General features: G+C 32.9%; 2 protein-coding genes and 1 non-coding gene across 4 annotated transcripts; 1 reads left to right on the top strand and 2 right to left on the bottom strand.

The window, feature by feature from the left end:
* The first annotated feature begins 6,404 nt into the window (after window positions 1–6,404).
* Window positions 6,405–11,858, top strand: LOC133669443 (probable NOT transcription complex subunit VIP2). Of its 2 annotated transcripts, none has more exons than XM_062089596.1 (14): window positions 6,405–6,614; window positions 6,692–6,770; window positions 6,909–7,023; window positions 7,123–7,301; window positions 7,393–7,765; window positions 8,380–8,583; window positions 8,687–8,788; window positions 9,173–9,261; window positions 9,347–9,520; window positions 10,371–10,793; window positions 10,887–10,939; window positions 11,027–11,068; window positions 11,260–11,404; window positions 11,513–11,858. In XM_062089596.1, the coding sequence occupies exons 2-14, from the start codon at window positions 6,753–6,755 to the stop codon at window positions 11,570–11,572; spliced, it is 1,977 nt and encodes a 658-aa protein (XP_061945580.1). In that variant the 5' UTR covers window positions 6,405–6,614; window positions 6,692–6,752; the 3' UTR covers window positions 11,573–11,858. The 2 variants fall into 2 exon arrangements, with proteins under 2 accessions (XP_061945580.1, XP_061945573.1); XM_062089589.1 differs by having other exon boundaries at window positions 6,407–6,614; window positions 8,380–8,592.
* LOC133681208 (small nucleolar RNA snoR35) lies at window positions 6,937–7,020 on the bottom strand. Its single transcript, XR_009836458.1, has one exon. It is a non-coding gene; the product is annotated as a small nucleolar RNA snoR35 (small nucleolar RNA).
* A 1,154-nt stretch (window positions 11,859–13,012) lies between the features above and the next one.
* On the bottom strand, window positions 13,013–15,961 carry LOC133697334 (uncharacterized). The gene is made up of 7 exons (XM_062119807.1): window positions 15,298–15,961; window positions 15,108–15,155; window positions 14,979–15,025; window positions 13,823–13,889; window positions 13,699–13,742; window positions 13,462–13,519; window positions 13,013–13,391 (listed from the first exon to the last, which is right to left on the bottom strand). The coding sequence occupies exons 1-7, from the start codon at window positions 15,355–15,357 to the stop codon at window positions 13,341–13,343; spliced, it is 375 nt and encodes a 124-aa protein (XP_061975791.1). The 5' UTR covers window positions 15,358–15,961; the 3' UTR covers window positions 13,013–13,340.
* Window positions 15,962–17,674: the final 1,713 nt, after the last annotated feature.

The raw sequence follows: 17,674 nt of genomic DNA, 5'->3' as shown, positions 1-17,674 counted from the left end.
AAAGATGGATGCCTAAGTCGATTATGCCACTGAAGTAATTATTGATTAACATCTTTAGAAATGGTCACTAACCTATGTTTGATCCCACATGTGTTTCCTAAACCAACTTCTAATAAATGTAAGTTATTTTTCACTATACCATAGCCAATCACCTTCTTCATCTTTAAGTCATTGGACACACAATATATGGAATATAATGAGACTTTATATTATAAATCTTTAGTTATTTTACTAATAGATAGAAGATTAAAAGAGAACTTGGGAACATGAAGAACTGAAGTTAAAGATAAAATAGAAAGAAATTGGATTGAACCTTTATTAGAAATGGAGGTTATAGAATCATTAGCTCTATGGACTTTATCTTTACCTATAAAAGGATTATAATATGAAATATTTTTGAAAGACTAAGTCATATGATCATTGTCTCCTAAATCTATAACCTAAAAATCAAAAAAATGGTGAAATAATTAAAAGCTATCACTTGCATTTGCAAAGTTGGATGAAAAGGGAGAATCAAGCTTGGCCATTAGATATCTAAGTGTATGAACCACTTCTTTGAATTAAGTAAAGTGTTTAATTGACTATCAATAAATAAATTCTTAGTTATCTCTGATATATAAGCTTGTGATCTAGAAAAACATATTCTTTTCCCACCTCATCTTTTTGAAGGACATCCGTGTAGCTCCTAACATGTCTTTATAGTATGTTTAATTCATCCAAAATAAGTACACTTAAGTTGTTCTTTGTCTTCTTACCTTGGTTCACTTAAAGGTGTAAATCCTTCTCTAAAGTTTTTTTTTTATTAGAGTTACCTATCATAACTAACCTCGTGTGGGTAATAACGTGAAATATTTCATTTCTCCTACTTTTCTCTTGCTGAACATGATAATATATATGTCTCAAGGGAAAGACTTTCTCCTTAGAACTTGAACTCTAATACGGTCATTTTCAATTCTAGAAAGTTATAAACATGTTCTTTATCAATTATTTTTTAAAATTTATCACATCACGGACAATCAACCTGGAAATCTTGGTAGAAGTCTAGCTCCTGCCATGAACTACTTAGTTCAGCAAAGTATTGAGCCACAAATATACCATCTTGCTTGGTTTCATAAACCTTTTTTATAGCTTGTAAACATGTGCATCATTTCTCAATTATTAATATGTTTGGTTGTAACATTCTAGATTTGAAGTAAAATCCAATAAAAAAAAAATTCATAAGCAATTGTATTGAGTTGATGAGTTACAATATTATTGGAGAATTTTCTGACTCCCATTGATTGAAAAAATGAGTTATTAGTTGCTGGTCTTTTATTTTCTCATATTATATCCTCATATAATTCATGTTCCTTAATAAACAATAAACAAGATAAAAACCAATCTAGATGATTATTATCATTTAGCTTGATAAGACTAATTTGGAGGGGAGGATTCTCACTCACAACTCCAACCTAACTCCTATTACTCTCACTTGTTTTACTAGTTAAACTCTTCTTTATCATATTCACAGCCCTACAAAGGATTACATATCTAACCACCTTAAAAACCTAACTAGTCGCTTATAATTCACTCCAACCTAATCTTATTTCAATGTTGCAATGTAAGGTAGTTTTTCTTATTTTTTTGTTTCATTTCTGATAATTTATTGTTTTTTTTATAATAGTGAGACTTGTTTATCAATTGAATGAATTTTTTACATTCATTTTGGTACTACCTAATAAGATAATATTTTATTTTCTTATAATTTATTATTTTCTTACAAAGACACTTAAGATTTGATTAAGAGTTGAAAAATGTTTTTCTAGATTTATTTTGGTGTTAACACTTATAATAATATGTTTTTTTTTAATTATTTTATTCTACTATGTAATAAACCATTATATAATTAAAAGTAATTATATAGAGATCTAATTATAAAAACAAAATGATATAAAGAATAAATTGTAATTTAAAAAAGATTAAAAAATTCGATTGGGAACAAATTCTAGTGTTGGTATGTAAAATAGTATTTCTTTTTTTCATTTTTAATAATTTGTTATTTTTTATTAGAATATATGAGCTTATTGCACTAATTTTGATACTGCCGCATAAGATAATACTTCATTTTGTCTTTTATAATTTATTTTTTATATATAAAAACTTTTGAGATTTGTTTAAGAGTTGGACAATGTTTTCAAATTTATTTTTTTTGTTTTGTTATGTTTTTTTTTCTAAAATTATCTTTGTCAATTTTATTTTTTAAATATTAAGCTGGTTAAGAATTACAATTACAAGTAAATACAAGTTTTTTCTCATAAAACACTATGGATTGATACAGTTTTTCTTACAAGGTTTTTTTTCCAGTTTCTTTTGTGTTTTTTTTTTTGTAATATTTTTTTCCAAAATTATCTTCGTCGATTTTTTTTAATATGGAGTTGGTTAGAATTTAACTTTGTAATAAAACTTAATCATGTGGAGAAAGCTCTGTAGCTTTCCTCACAAAATATTGTTGAAAATTACAATTATAAGTCATTACAAATAAGGTTAAATCATATAGGGAAGCACTGTAGCTTTCATCACAAAACACTATGAATTGCTACAGTGTTTCCAACATGGATTTCCCCCCCTTTTTTATGTTTTTTTAATATTTTTTTCCTAAAATTGTCTCTGTCGATTTGATTTTTTTAATATTGAGCTGATTTAAAATTTAGCTTTCTAATTTTTTTTCTTTAAAACATTGTGAATTATTGCAGTGTTTTTCCATATGATTTTTTTTTTATTTTTTCCAAAATTATTTTTGTCCATTTTTTTAATATTAAATTGGTTAAGAATTATAATTACAATAAAGCTAAATCATATGGGGAAAGCGTTGTAATTTTTCTCACAAAACACTATGGATTGCTACAGTATTTCTCTAAATGGTTTTTTTATTTTATTTTAATGGGGAAAGCACTGTAGTTTTCCTTACAAAACATTATTAATTGCTACAATGTTTTTCCTCGTAGGTTTTTTCCTTCCAAAATTATCTTTGTTGGTTTTTTTAATATTAAGTTGGTAGAGAATTTAGCTTTGTAATTTTTTTTGCTTTTTATTAACAGAAAAGCTAAATCATGTGACGAAAACACTGTATCTTTCCTCCCAAAACACTGTGGATTGCTACAAATCATTTTGTTCAGTCTCTAAGTTTTGATCACCAACACAACTTTTTTTACCGTCATGAAATATTGGCTCTATCATACCTTTAGTTTTTATTACTTATCTAACGCTGGTTCACAATTATAACACTATTAAATATATTTGTTTTATAAGCTCGTAGCAAGCGCGGGCATGCATCTCGTTACTAACTATATAAAGAAATGAAATGTGTTAACTCATTCCATTACGTTATTTTTGTTTTTATATTATTTAATTAATTACTTAATCCTAAGAGGTTGATCTACTAGTTAAGGAAACTTGCTTAATTTATTGATTTATTAGGTTTAAATCATAGAGTCAGTATGAAGATAAAATATATTAAATTCTTCTAAATACACTAAAATGATATGGGTTGCGCCCTTAAAATTATTTTGATGCGAGCCAACAGAGATTTAAAGAGAAAAGAAAAGGAAAAAGAAGAAAATGAATAAAAGAAGGGAAGGGAAATGGAGGAAGAGAAAAAAAAAAGACTTTACTGAATTCATCAAAAACTATCCATAATGTGAAATTTATACATAAATAGAAAAATCCCAATCATAATCAACAATTGGGCTTATAGTCTTCTAAAAATGTCCAATAAAATAATAGAGATTAAGAGTAATAATAAACACTAAATAAAATCCAATAACATGGACTTAGATGTGCTCCTTCATCTCTGAACTAAAAAGTGATGGGTTTGACAATTTTTCATCATCTTCAACCATCACATATGAAATTTATGGTGCTAGCATTGTGTCCCTACCAACTCTCATGGAATTAAAAAACTTGAACTTGTTAAGTGTATCTATGAGTAGATAATACTCTCAAATATCAAGATTAGGCTGAAAATACTCAAATATCAAGATTAGTTCTTGAATATTATTTTTTTTTCTATTTGGTTATCACACTTTTATGACATAGATTTTAGATTTGATGGGTTAACCTAGTTGACTCAAATTTTTTCTTTTTCTTAATTATTTTTTTCTTTTAAATTTCATCATTTAATATTGATTTGATTGAAAATTAAATTTCATGATTTATTTTATTTACTTTTCATTAGATTATCTTGATTTCATGAGGGGATTTTATTGTACCCCTCCTAAAAAAGCACTATTCATTGGAATGGTGCTTTGCTTTGTTTTTTTTTTCTTTGTTTCTTTTTTTGCTTTGCCTTTTCTTTTCAATTAATATTTTTTTTGTTTAATTTCATTCTTTAATATTAATTTTTTTTTCTATTTAGTTATCACACTCTCATTACATGAATCCAAGGTTTGATGAGTTAACCTGATTTGAAGGGTTAACCCAATTGACTCATATTTTTTTTTCTTTTTCTTAATTAATTTTTTCCATACAATTTCATCATTTAATATTGATTTGATTGAGAATTAAATTTCATGATTTATTTTATTTATTTTTCATTAGATTATCCTGATCTTATGAGGGGGTTTTACTGTACCGCTCCTCACAAAGCACTATTCATTGGAATAGTGCTTTGTTTTTTTCTTTTCAATTATTTTTTTTTAATTTCATTCTTTAATATTATTATTTTTTTCTATTTTGTTATCACACTCTCATAACACGGATCCTACGTGTGATAGGTTAACCTGTTTTGACAGGTTAACTTAGTTGACTCAGATTTTTTTTTCCTTTTTTTTAATTAGTTTTTTTCTTCTAAATTCATCCTTTAATATTGATTTGATTAAAAATTAAATTTCATGATTTATTTTGTTTACTTTTTGTTAGATTATCCTGATCTTATAAATGAGTTTTACTGTAACCCTCCTCACAAAACACTATTTATTGGAATAGTGCTTTTATTTTTTTGCTTTTTTTTCTTTTCAATTAATATTTTTTTGTTTAATTTTATTTTTTAATATTAATTTTTTTCTATTTATTTATCACACTCTTATGACATGGATCCCAAGTTTGACGGGCTAACCTGATTTGGAAAGTTAACCTAGTTGACTCAGATTTTTTTTCTTTTTCTTAATTTGATTTTTTCTTTTAATTTCATCATTTAATATTGATTTGATTGAGAATTAAACTTCATGATTTTTTTTTTACTTTTCATTAGATTATCCTGATCTCATGATACGAGAATAATGTTTAACGGATTAACTCGAGTTATTTTTTTATCTTTTATTTAATTGATTTTTTTTTTCAATTTTATCATTCAACATTGAATTGGTTGGGAATTGAGCTTCATAATCTATTTTTTTTTAATGAGAATGTTTTAGTCTTAAGATCAAGGTCACGAGTTCTGGTATTTTAATCTTTGTTAAATCATGTCGTTTTTTTTTGTTTTCTTTTTGAGAGCTTATATTGGTCTTATTATCATTCAACATTGGATCGGTTGTGAATTGAACTTCATAATCTAAATTTAACCTAATTGACCTATTCTTTCTCTTTTTTTAATTGACCTTCCCCCCAATTTCATCAATTAATATTATGTTTAATTGAGAATTAAACTTCATGATTTGTGTTTGATTTGTTTTTCATTAGGTTAACCTGAATTAAATTAAGTTATTTTTTTTTCTATAAGGTTATTTCAGTCTGATGACTCGGATCATGAGTTTGGTGAATTGAATCAGGTTGTTTTTATGTTATTTTTTAATTAGTTTCTTTTCTTTAATCTTATCCTTCAATATTGGATTGATTAGGGATTGAAATTTTTAATTTGTTTCAATTTTCTTTCCGTGGGGTTATCTTGGTCTTATGACCTGGGTTGTAAGGTTGACATGTTAACCCGAGTTGTTTTTTTAGGTCATTTTTTAATTGATTTTTTTTTAATTTCATTCTTTAATATTGGATTGATTGATAATTAGACTTAATAATTTATTTTAATTTGCTTTTTATAGGGTTATCATAGTCTTATAATTTAGATCATGAATTTGTTATATTAACTCGAGTTGTCCAAGATTAATCCAATATGTTGTTATTTTAATATTAAAAAAATATATCATCTTAAAAATTTATTTTTACAAATTATATGAGTTATTTTTAGACTAATAAAATCAACCAAATTATATCGGGTAAACCCTACATGATTTAATTTTTTTTCCATTAAAAACAACAAATCAACAACATTAAAATATTTTTTTATATTTTCCAAAAACTTAACTTGACCCAGCGCAGGTGCCTTCTATTTTACATTGATAGAGTGAAAGAAAGAATCAGTGCCGTCCATCTTTTAGGTATTTTGTGCGGACCGTTCATTTGGAAGATAACAAAAAAGAAAAAAAAAGAAGCTTCCTTTTATTTATTCGTCCACGATTGTTCGATATCGAACAATAGATCTATCTCCATACATTTCGATAATTGTATCCGCTGATTTCAACTCTTCACAGCTATCATCGAATTTTTGTAGGGCACTTCCATCGTTCGATCTATTTTTCTCCATCTTGACGTTGCTAAGATCATATTATATTGACAAAAGAAAGCTCTCAAATCGATTGCTATAGGTAATTCCGTGTTAAACCTAGGGTTTCATTTCTTTTTTTTAAAAAAATAAAATTAATTTGGGATTTTTTTTATTCAGGTTGTAAGAGCAAAAATCATCTCTGAAAGGACTTCTCGCATGATCTTTGACCATTTATGAAATGTCGGCGTTACTTAATGTATTCTTCGCTCTCTCTTTTTTTTTTTTAATTATTAATCTGAAGAATAGTTACTGGTTTCTCAATTCTTGAAAGATATATATTATATGCTTCAATTGTTCTTTTGTGCAAAAAGTCTTAATACTCACTGGATTGCAGTCTGGTCTAAATGGATCAGCTTCAAATCTTCCGGACACCACGGCGCGATCTTTTGCTACATCCTTCTCTGGCCAGTCCGGTGCGGCAGCCTCTCCTGTTTTTCATCACAGTGGTGGTTAGATTTTGCCTGAGATTCACTCGTGTCCTCGTCTTCTCCTGCTTCTTGTATCAGTTCTCCTTGTGATTCTAAATAAGGTTATCTTATTGCTCGCAGGAACTATTCAAGGGCTGCATAATATTCATGGGAGCTTTAATGTACCCAACATGCCTGGAACTTTTGCTTCAAGAAACTCTACAATCAATAACATTCCTTCAGGTGGGGTTCAACAACCTACTGGAAGCCTCTCCAGTGGACGGTTTGCGTCCAATAATCTTCCAGTTGGTCTCTCTCAGGTATGTAATTTGCTTTTAATCTAGTAACTGTATCCTGTTTCATCTTTTTTTTTTTACAGCTGTAAACTTCTTGAATGTTTTCCCTGTGCAGCTGTCTCATGGCAGTTCCCATGGACATTCTGGTAGAGGAGGTTTAAGTGTTGTAGGAAATCCAGGATATGGTAGCAACACCAATGGAATTGGTGGTTCTATACCTGGTATTCTCCCAACCTCTGCTGGAATAGGTAACCGGAATGCTGTTCCTGGATTGGGGGTTTCCCAAATTTTGGGCAATACAGGTCCTAGGATTACGAGTTCTGGAGGAAACATGGTTGGTGGTGGGAACATTGGGAGAAGCTTAAGCTCGGGTGGAGGGCTATCTGTCCCTGGTCTTGCATCTCGTTTGAATTTAACTGCAAATAGCGGATCTGGCAGCTTAGGCATGCAAGGACAAAATAGATTAATGACTGGTGTGCTTCCACAAGGTTTGTGTGCAAGGAAGAAACTAATCAACGCTTTATTTTCTTGACCATACAATTTACTGGTGCCTTGGTTTGAATGTGATAAAATATATTTGCCTCTGGCTTTGCTAGCTTGGAAATTGTGTTGATGCTCGTTTTGAATTTTATTTTGTTTGCATGTTGAAAGCTTGCTAGAATTTCTTGTATTGTTCTTGTCTGTAATTTCTTACAAGCACCATCAGAACTCCTGAGTTAAATGTCCTTGGCGTTGCAGCCCTCTTTTTCTCTGTTTATGATTGCCTGGATGGCACAAAAGGATCCTTATAGCTGACCCCTACTAGTCTGGGATTAAGGCCTTTTAAAGTGCACTGTTGTTTTCACTTGAAAGGAATGTCATTATCTTTTAGATTGTATGGAAGATTCAAGCTTGTGAGTCTTTCTGGGTGTTAAAAAACAAAGCTGAATCAGGTGGATGCTTAGTTTTATATGATTCACCTACTTGGTCTGATATCCTGAACAATTAATTTGACTGTTCGCTGCCTTATTAGCTCTTATGTTCACAGATTGTTTAGATTTTCAAATGTTAATTTCCAAGTTTAGCTATATTTGCTTGTGTAAATGACATTTTGTGGATTCAGGAAATCCACAGGTGATTCCTATGTTAGGAAACTCCTACCCCACTGCCATTGGTCCTCTTTCCCAAAGCCATGTTCAAGGTGTGAACAATCTCAGCTCTATGGGAATGTTGAATGATGTGATCTCCAATGACAGTTCCCCTTTCGACATTAACAATGATTTCCCTCAGTTGACAAGTCGTCCTAGTTCTGCTGGAGGGCCTCAAGGTCAATTGGGTAATTAAAATATGCTTTTGCTATTTGTTTATGGTTATTTCTGTCTCTGCTTTCACCTGTATTTGGTGATAAAATACAATGAAACTACTTGCAGGTTCACTAAGAAAACCTGGTCTTGGAGTTAGTCCCATTGTTCAACAAAGCCAAGAGTTCAGCATTCAGAATGAAGATTTTCCAGCTTTACCAGGATTTAAAGGTTCCAAACTCATTCTTGCAAGCTCCTTACTTTCTGTATAATGCTAGCACACTGCCTCCTGGCTGGTGGGAATAGAAGCTCATCGGTCCTGTAATTTCCCATCTTCACGTGTTTGCTCATTGACGTGATGCTACCTTTTAATCAGTAGATGGTGTCCCTGTATAAGTTATAATAAAGATTTTCCTAATGCATGCTTAAGCAATATTTTGTGATTGGATCTATAACATTTTTAATGTCGTGTCTTCTGGGCTTGGCTGTAGCTGTGTTTGTGATTTTGCCCCTTGCCAGAACAAAACCTACATCTGCATAGTTGTTATCCTAATTTTTCTCCAATCAGTAATGCATTTTTCATACACATTGACTATGATATTGGATTTGATTCAGGTGGTAATGCTGATTACACTATGGATTTGCATCAGAAAGAACAACTGCACGACAATACCTTGTCAATGATGCAATCTCAGCACTTCTCTGTGAGCCTCTATGTGAAATGGAAATTTAGCAATAGCAAATGTTATCTGTTTGTACTTTCTGACACCTCATTTCTGCACTCTGCAGATAGGGAGATCTGCTGGGTTCAACTTAGGAGAGGCTTATTCATCCTATCGTCCTCAGCAGCAACAGCAACATGCCCCAGCTGTCAGTAGTGGCGTCTCTTTTGCATCTGTAAACAATCAAGATCTTCATGGTTCAGAACTATTTCCATCTTCACATTCAGCCTATCACCCACAGGTGTGGAAGTTTAGTCCTGTTAATAGTTTTTTGCAATGCCATTTAGAGGGTCTCCATTGCCTCAAGTGAATGTGGTTTTAATGTCTCATGAAAGTGGTCAATTTCAAGTTCTTGCGTGGTTACAGTATATTAAAAAAAGGGTAACTACAAAAAATAGCCCCTCACGAATAAGTTTGTTATTAATGTTGCCCTGTACCTATTGGATCTGTCAAGTTTACCCTTATTGTTACCTTGAACTTCCAATTCAACCCTTCTGTCCACTCTTCATCCAAATCAGTTAATAGAATCCATTAAATACCATGCGGCAACACCAGAATATTAAGATTTATTAACTTTAGAATTTATTACGAGTGAATAAACAAAACTAATAGTAAAAGCATTGAAATAATTTGAAACCCATGAAATTGAATTTGTGTACTTTTGAGTTTAAATGGCATTGATTTTTCCAAAATTTTTAGTTTAGATTGAAATTTCAATTATCATTAATTTTATGTTATTTTTAAACAATAAATATGATTGATCTTTAATTTATGGAGTTGCCACGTGGATACTTAACGTATCCTTGTATCGGATTGGGATGGAGAATGAACTGATGGGTATAATTGAAAACAACTGATAATGTTAAGGATTAAATTGATAGATATCATGGTGAAGGGCAACACTGACAACATTAACCCAGAAGAAAATTTTCTTGGATTCAATAATTTGCTACTGATGGTTACCACACCAACTGGTTTCATAACTTCATGTTGGGGTGGTACAATAGCTATCATTTTTATTTTACTTATCTATGGTTATTCATTTTTCCTCTTAAGAAAAATGTTAAACTATCCTTTCATCTGTGGTTTAGACCAGTGGACCACCAGGAATTGGGCTGAGACCTTTAAATTCTCCGAATACGGTATCTGGTGTTGGATCATATGACCAGCTCATCCAGCAGTATCAACACCAGAACCAGCCTCAGTTTCGACTACAACAAATGTCGACTGTCAATCAACCATTTAGAGATCAGGGCATAAAGTCCATGCAGACAGCACAATCTGCACCTGATCCATTTGGGTTACTTGGCTTGTTAAGTGTTATAAGGATGAGTGATCCTGATCTGACCTCCCTGGCACTTGGAATTGATTTAACAACTCTTGGATTGAATTTGAATTCAGCTGAGAGTCTTCACAAGACTTTTGGCTCCCCATGGTCTGATGAGCCAGCAAAGGGTGATCCGGAGTTCAATGTTCCAAAGTGTTATTATGCTAAGCCACCACCTCCACTGGATGTGAGTTTGCTGTTGTCCTTTTTCTATAATTTTGTTATTTAATCCTAACCTCTTATTTCCATAATTGACTTTTCTTTTGGGTCTTGGTTGCAGCATAATTACTTTTCAAAGCTCTGGACAGAAACGTTGCTCTATGCCTTTTACAGGTGCAGTTGTTTAGTGGATTTTTGCTGTTTTCTTTCCTTATGTTTCAAGTTTTCACTAATGCCTTTCTTTAACCTGTTGCTTTTCAGCATGCCAAAAGATGAAGCTCAATTACATGCCGCGAACATACTGTAAGCTCTGATACTGATGAATTGAATGTTGTAGTTTTGTATCCATGTAACCTCCACGACCTGCCCATTTCCTTACCTTGCCTTTTTGAGTCCGTCTTATGCTCGGGGAAAAAGACCATTCAGGATTTTGAATGCCTGCAATTTTGCTAATTAAAAAATATGACTAATGGTGGGATATTCTCTGTTGGCAGTTATGAAAGAGGCTGGTTATACCACAAGGAGCAGCGGCGATGGTTAAAAAGAGTCCCCAACACAGAGCCACTTGTTAAAACGAGCGCATATGAGAGAGGGTCTTACCATTGTTTTGAACCAAACACATTTGAGATAACGCTCAAGGTCTTGACTTGTTTGTACTTAGTTCATATGTTTGCTATCTTTTCTTGCTCTACGAATGCAGGCTTGATTGATTTCTGATCCCCATTGGTAAAATCGATGTTGATGCAGGAAAATTTCGTTCTCCATTATGAGATGGTGGAAAAGAGACCGGGTCTGCCTCAACATTAACCAGTGTTCTATTTTGAAATGTAAACACGCATCATTGATTAGTGCCTGCTTGAATTTGGTTATTTTCAGCAATTGTATAGCCATCATGTTGCGCAGGGATTTTTCATTTTAACCAGCAACTCTATCTTCTCAACATGTGTTCACAGCGATTGTTGATAATTCTCGTAAAACTCGATGCATTCATTCCTACCATGGACGAGGGATCAAATTTCATCTGTAATGCTGTGTGGACAACTAAACGTTAAATTGTTTTTGGTCCAATTTTGATTTTATTGGACGTTTTGAAGTTCTTGCCGCCACCGTACATGGCAGGCTTCTATGCTGCCGTGTGCTAGGGGCAGCGTTACTTTTATTCAAATATTAAACGCTGCAAGCCTTCAAATCCAGCAGAAGTGGAGAGCATAGGTCCGCCCCCGATGATTCCTCTCTACAAGAAAATCCCATGAAAAGATAAATAATGACAGTCACCTCAAATCAAGTATCTGGTAAAAACTGATTGATATATTCGTATCTCGTGAGCCACGATGCATCAGAAAAAACATAACATCCAATAATTAAATCTGGGTTCCTGGCATTGTTGATTGGGAGGAGAGGGAGGAGTGCTTAGATGTCTAAGAAGTGGAGAGCATTGTTTTCTCGTTCTTTACTCCCTAGGTTTCTCCTCGATTTGAAAAACAAACTTCAGTTCCTCTATTCAAAACAAATTTATCCAATTTTCAACTTTTAGCCCAAAGATGTTTTTCCAAAATCTATTTCATTAGCTTGACCTCCACTCAAATTTCTTACCGTTATAAAAAGGTCACATAGGAAGACATATCAACGTGTGTAACTGTAGCTGCACAAATCGTGTCGTCGTTGCTCGCTGGTGTGATGTTCTGGGGGAGTTTTCCTTCGTTGTTGCCGTCCAGGGTGATCAATCCGCAGCCCAGGTTGCGGCTCAGGAACCCGGGGAAAGTCTAGATTTCAGCTGGGAATTGCGTTGATGTAGGCATTCCATAAGTTGATCAGTTGTTTTATTTACATTGCATGGTTAGAACTCAGGAGCCCAAGGAAACATGCAATTACCAACAGCAACACTGGCATATCATTACAATCTGATATCCCTTTCGTGCACGCACACAAATTCATGATGGCCACCCTCAAAGCTCTCAAGCTTTCAACGTAAACCAAGACCCAAGGTAGAATAGAAAACAATGAGAACATAAGAGGCATATCTTCCTCTCTTTCCTATTTTTAAAAGGATATACACTCGTGCAAAACCTGTATCAGAGACGGATTTCTTTTTTATCTGTCTCCTGTCCCTCCAACAAACGAGTGTTTTTTTGTTCATTTTGTATTTATCTCCTGTCCAGCGATCCATAACCTAAATGATTATGTTTTCTTTTCAAGGTCCTCCAAATATAATATAATATAAGGTTCCTAGAAAAATAGATTGCAACATTAGTAAATGATTATATGATTTGAAACCCTTATTCATCACAGCCATGATTTGCACCCACAACTAGTAGATCAACAATCACTTCCACAACAATTGGACTCTAGTAAATGGTGTAAATATTGATCAAGAGCACCTATGAGAAGTTCATATAGTCACCCCTATTCCATAACGACAATGTCCCATGAGGATATTAAGAAAAGAAGCGAATTTGAATCCTGAAGCTGTTTCATTTTTTTAGAATCTGACAGCCCTAAATAAATGCCACCTCGTTGTATTCAGAAAACCTGGGAGTTCACTGGCAAAATCAGAGGTCACATGGTAATTTGCTTGTCACCATACACGATTTGCAGTTACGGCAGAGACAACTCCTCTCAATGTTTCCTGCATGACAAGAGTTTAGTCGTTATACTTCCATATTCATTCTCTGGAAGATGATTTCTAAGGATATTACCGAAGAATGGTCTTGAAGACCAAGAGAGAGCACCAATGGCTTGGACGAGCCTGATGTACTGCCAACACAAAAGGAGATGTTAGATGTTAGTTAACAGGGTATTTAGAACCAATACAAAAGGAGATGTTATAATCACACACACACACATCACATTTCAGAGGTTTCTTAAGCAAAGACAAAGCAGTGATTACATGATAGTTGACCTATTTAAATAATTTATGCCAGATAAAGGCATACCTTATATGTTCAATTAGTTGTCTAGCACAAGCGACAAGCATTGGCTGCACATTTTGAAATCAACCAAAATCAATCACAAGTTATAATCAAACTAGGAACTACTGAGGCTGGCTAGCTAGCTTACCTCATTACGTTTTCCAAAGATTACAGACACGTTGAAGGTTGGATGGATTGACAAACTCTCGTCCTTCCTAGCAACAAATGCAGAGTATTTCATAGAAAATCTGCTAAAAACTACCATTCAAGTCTAATACTCTAATATAATCTTAATAAGCATGGTTGTGAGATATGTTTCAACTAAATATAATGATTAATCATTCTTGGATTCTTGCGACTGATTTTCCCTATAAAAATGCTGACTAGCAACGGTTTATCATCTTCTCTTTTGAGATATATCATTATGTCTTTGGAAATCTCTACCCTTTTTTCTCACCCTTTTGATAAAGATTTTCCACCACACTTGTAACCAATGCTTGATCACTTCAGTCAAAGCTTATACATCCATCTACCTTCAGAATTCTTCATAAACCATACCTTTTATCCCCATGGAAGTGGAGGCAGATAAAATAACTGATTGATTCGGTTAAGGAGGCGGCTAAGGCATCCTTAGATCTGATAGACCTCCAAACCCAAATCTATATATAAATGATTTATTATATTATAATTTTGCCTATACATATCTAAAATAATTTGTGTATCACCCCCCCCCCCCCCCCATATTTAGCTTTGTTTGATACTTGTAAATTTCTTTTTTAATGAGTTGAGTTCTTTATTTAATGAAAATGAGTCATGAAAATAAATATATGGCCTCCATTGGAGGTCTGCATCCAATGAAGGCGGGTATGGAGGATTGGAAACTACCCTTGACAAATATGGAGGTTAGAAGGAGCAGCCCCCCCACCCCCGCGGCTCCAGGCAGCTAATCAGGAGTACAGGTATGCGACAAAATAAGTTCAGGATATCCATCATAACCATTTCCCATCCAATTATCAATCTCACTGGACTATGAAAAGATATACAAACAAGCAAGCAAGCAACTACTTGAAAGTGTTGTGTTTATTGTGATATTAGTTACATCAAAGAAAAAGAGCAGTTAATTCAATAAATTTGAAAGAGGTTGTTCCTTTGTTCCACAAACAAGCAGGAATAAGATAAAAGAAAAACAATTGGCCTTGCGGTACTCATATGAAACAGAATCTTGTGGCCTTGCAGTGGATAGCCATCATAATATGTTTTAGCTGAAAATTTTTAAAAGCAGAAACATCGTGGATTCTTCATACCTGGCATGCAGTATTGTGCCCATGCTTCCTATTTGGGTAGCAATCACCTGTTAAGCATTTTGTCAAACATCACAAATTTGTCCACACACAGACACAAGCCCACCAAATATATGGTATTCTCAAACTCACCAGAAAATGGTCATCATAACTGGAAATTACCATATCTGTTTTGTTTCCCTGTCAAACAGAGAGAGACAAACAAAAACAAGTGAAGAAAACTCAATCATTAACGGGCCATTCCTTTAACACAATAAATCAATCAGAATAAAACTCACACAACCTAGCAGGAAAAAAAAAACAATCAGGTGGCTGATCATACCTTGATAACTACAGAACACTCCTTATGGGTGACAGGAAAATGTTGAACCGAACTCTCCATTGCTAGCTTGTTAAAGAGGGACGAGGTTTTTGTTTCTTCTGTACTGTGAACTAGGACGCGCTGCCTTCCTTCTGAGCACGTCTGACAGGGACGGTGATTTTCCAGCCCAGCATTAATAACACCGGTACAGATCCAACTTAGAAGCCCATGCCAAGACTATCACGAGGCCTTAAGACCCATGTTATCAGAACAGAAATGGACAGTCAACCTCCTACAGAGCCTGGTCAGCGGTTAAAACCCGCAACTTGTGAATTCCCAGCAAACAAAATTATGAAGTCGATGAAACCAAATCCCACAAATCATCAAATCACACGGATCACCTTTTTCTTACGCACCCGTTTAGCTATCAAGAACAAAAATATGAAAAGAGAATTACAAGACTGTCTCAAATTGGGAGGAGAAATCTCTTACATCTGTTATCCCCATATCTTGGTTATGCCCACAGGCCCAACAAATTTACATGTACAGTAGGCCTGTCGATCGAGGATTCTTGTAACAAAGACAAGCATGTGAATTGATTTTCCAAACAACCAGTAAGAGATGGCACTGATGAAACGTGAATAGTAGGAGGTGACAACATAGAGCATTACAAGATCACATTGGCAATTGAAAAGGACCGTGGAGCGTTACAAGGGATATTGTTAAAGGACCAAAAACTATAAATACAAGCTATAACAACACAGAGCAACCAACAATTAACTCAACAACATTCAAATTTATGAACTGCAACTACTTTGATTATAGATTGATATATAGAAGTGTAGAATGATAGTTTGGTATTGAATTCCTACGTAAATATCATGTCTTGAAAAAGAGTCCAGGGTTGCAAATAAAATGCTCCATGAATGAATGTATTGTTTTATTCTGTTACACGTGTGCAGCGTCACAAAAAATATCCTTCTGGATTGAGATTTTTGTGATGATGGATGGATGGAAAGAGTAATGAATTATTGTTTTTTATCAATAAAAAAGAAATGAAGATGGCGCCTTATATTTTAGTCACTAAAAATCCTAACTGGTCTTAGAGTTTGGATAAGAGGGACTAGTTGTGTATAGGAATAACATATCACCTCTAGTATATCTTATGTAAGATAAGCTCTATTGTTCATTTGTCTAATACAAATTAATGTATTGTTATGTTTTTTAATCGTTGGTCTTTCTAATAGTTAAAGTCCGTTCACTCAAGAAGAGTAGACCGTAGCTTTAGAGGCCAAGCCTTATCATTCTAAAGTCAAAACATAAAAATAAAAGAAACTATCTTTTTATTTAATATCGGAAATACGTCTTACGTATAAGTTTATAATCTCTTGTATTAAAAGAAACAAAATAATTTTTTGATGCTTTTGAAATGTAAACCAAGTTCCCATGATTTTAATAAACTAGTTATTAAATATAAAAATGCATGTAAAGATATTAACAAAACCATTTTTCTTGAATTTTGGTATTTAAAGATGCTAAATGATGTCATGTATTTTTTTTGTATTTATGCAAATATGATTTTTTCTATTTTTGAGAGACTTGGTCATGCAATTTAAAATAAAGTTGTGTATTTTTCTTAAAAGAAAGATTTTTGTTGTTTTTATGGAAGGGAATTGATTTATTTAATACCAAAAAAGCATCTCGCTTGTAGATCATAATTTCAAATATTAAATATGAAAGGGTAAGAAAAAGTAGAGAATTCAAAATTAATTGCAAAATGATCTTTCAAATATTAAAAATTGGATTAACATTGTGTTTGGCAAGACATAAATAAAATGTTTTTATCAAGCTAGTGTAAACAAGATATCAACTCAAGATGAATTATCATTCATCAACTCAAAACCAAGTAATACAAAAAATCCACACAAATCTTATTAATTTCATGAATTTCGTTCAAATTTCATGCTAATTCTAATAAATCAACACAAATCCAAACATAACCCATGCACCAACATTTAATGTTCAAAAAGCAATCACAGCCTAAAAAAACTTGTAATTCAACACAAATTATCAAATAAAAAACACAAATCAATTTAAATCAAATAATGTTCAAACAGTTTAAAAATTGTACACAATAATGAGATTTTGTTCCAAAATTCACAATATTTAATCAATTTGTTCAAAAAATGATTTGAGATTATGAATTGATATTTTAAGATGTTTAGTGTGTTCAGGAGTTATTGGAAACATGCTAGAGGATTGCTAGAACAATGGCGACGCGACTTTGTTGTCTTGTTTTAGGAAAAATGAGGCTAGGTTTTTATTAGGTGTGAGAGAGAGTTCTTTCTTTTGTATTTTTGCTTTTTGAATGGATGTGTGTTGGAGAGTGTAAGTTAGT

This window comes from Populus nigra, chromosome 1, assembly GCF_951802175.1.
Source record: "Populus nigra chromosome 1, ddPopNigr1.1, whole genome shotgun sequence".
Classification (NCBI taxonomy): Eukaryota; Viridiplantae; Streptophyta; class Magnoliopsida; order Malpighiales; family Salicaceae; genus Populus; species Populus nigra.
The sequence above is the reverse complement of the archived record's forward strand: the minus strand, read 5'-3'. Positions and strand labels throughout refer to the sequence as shown.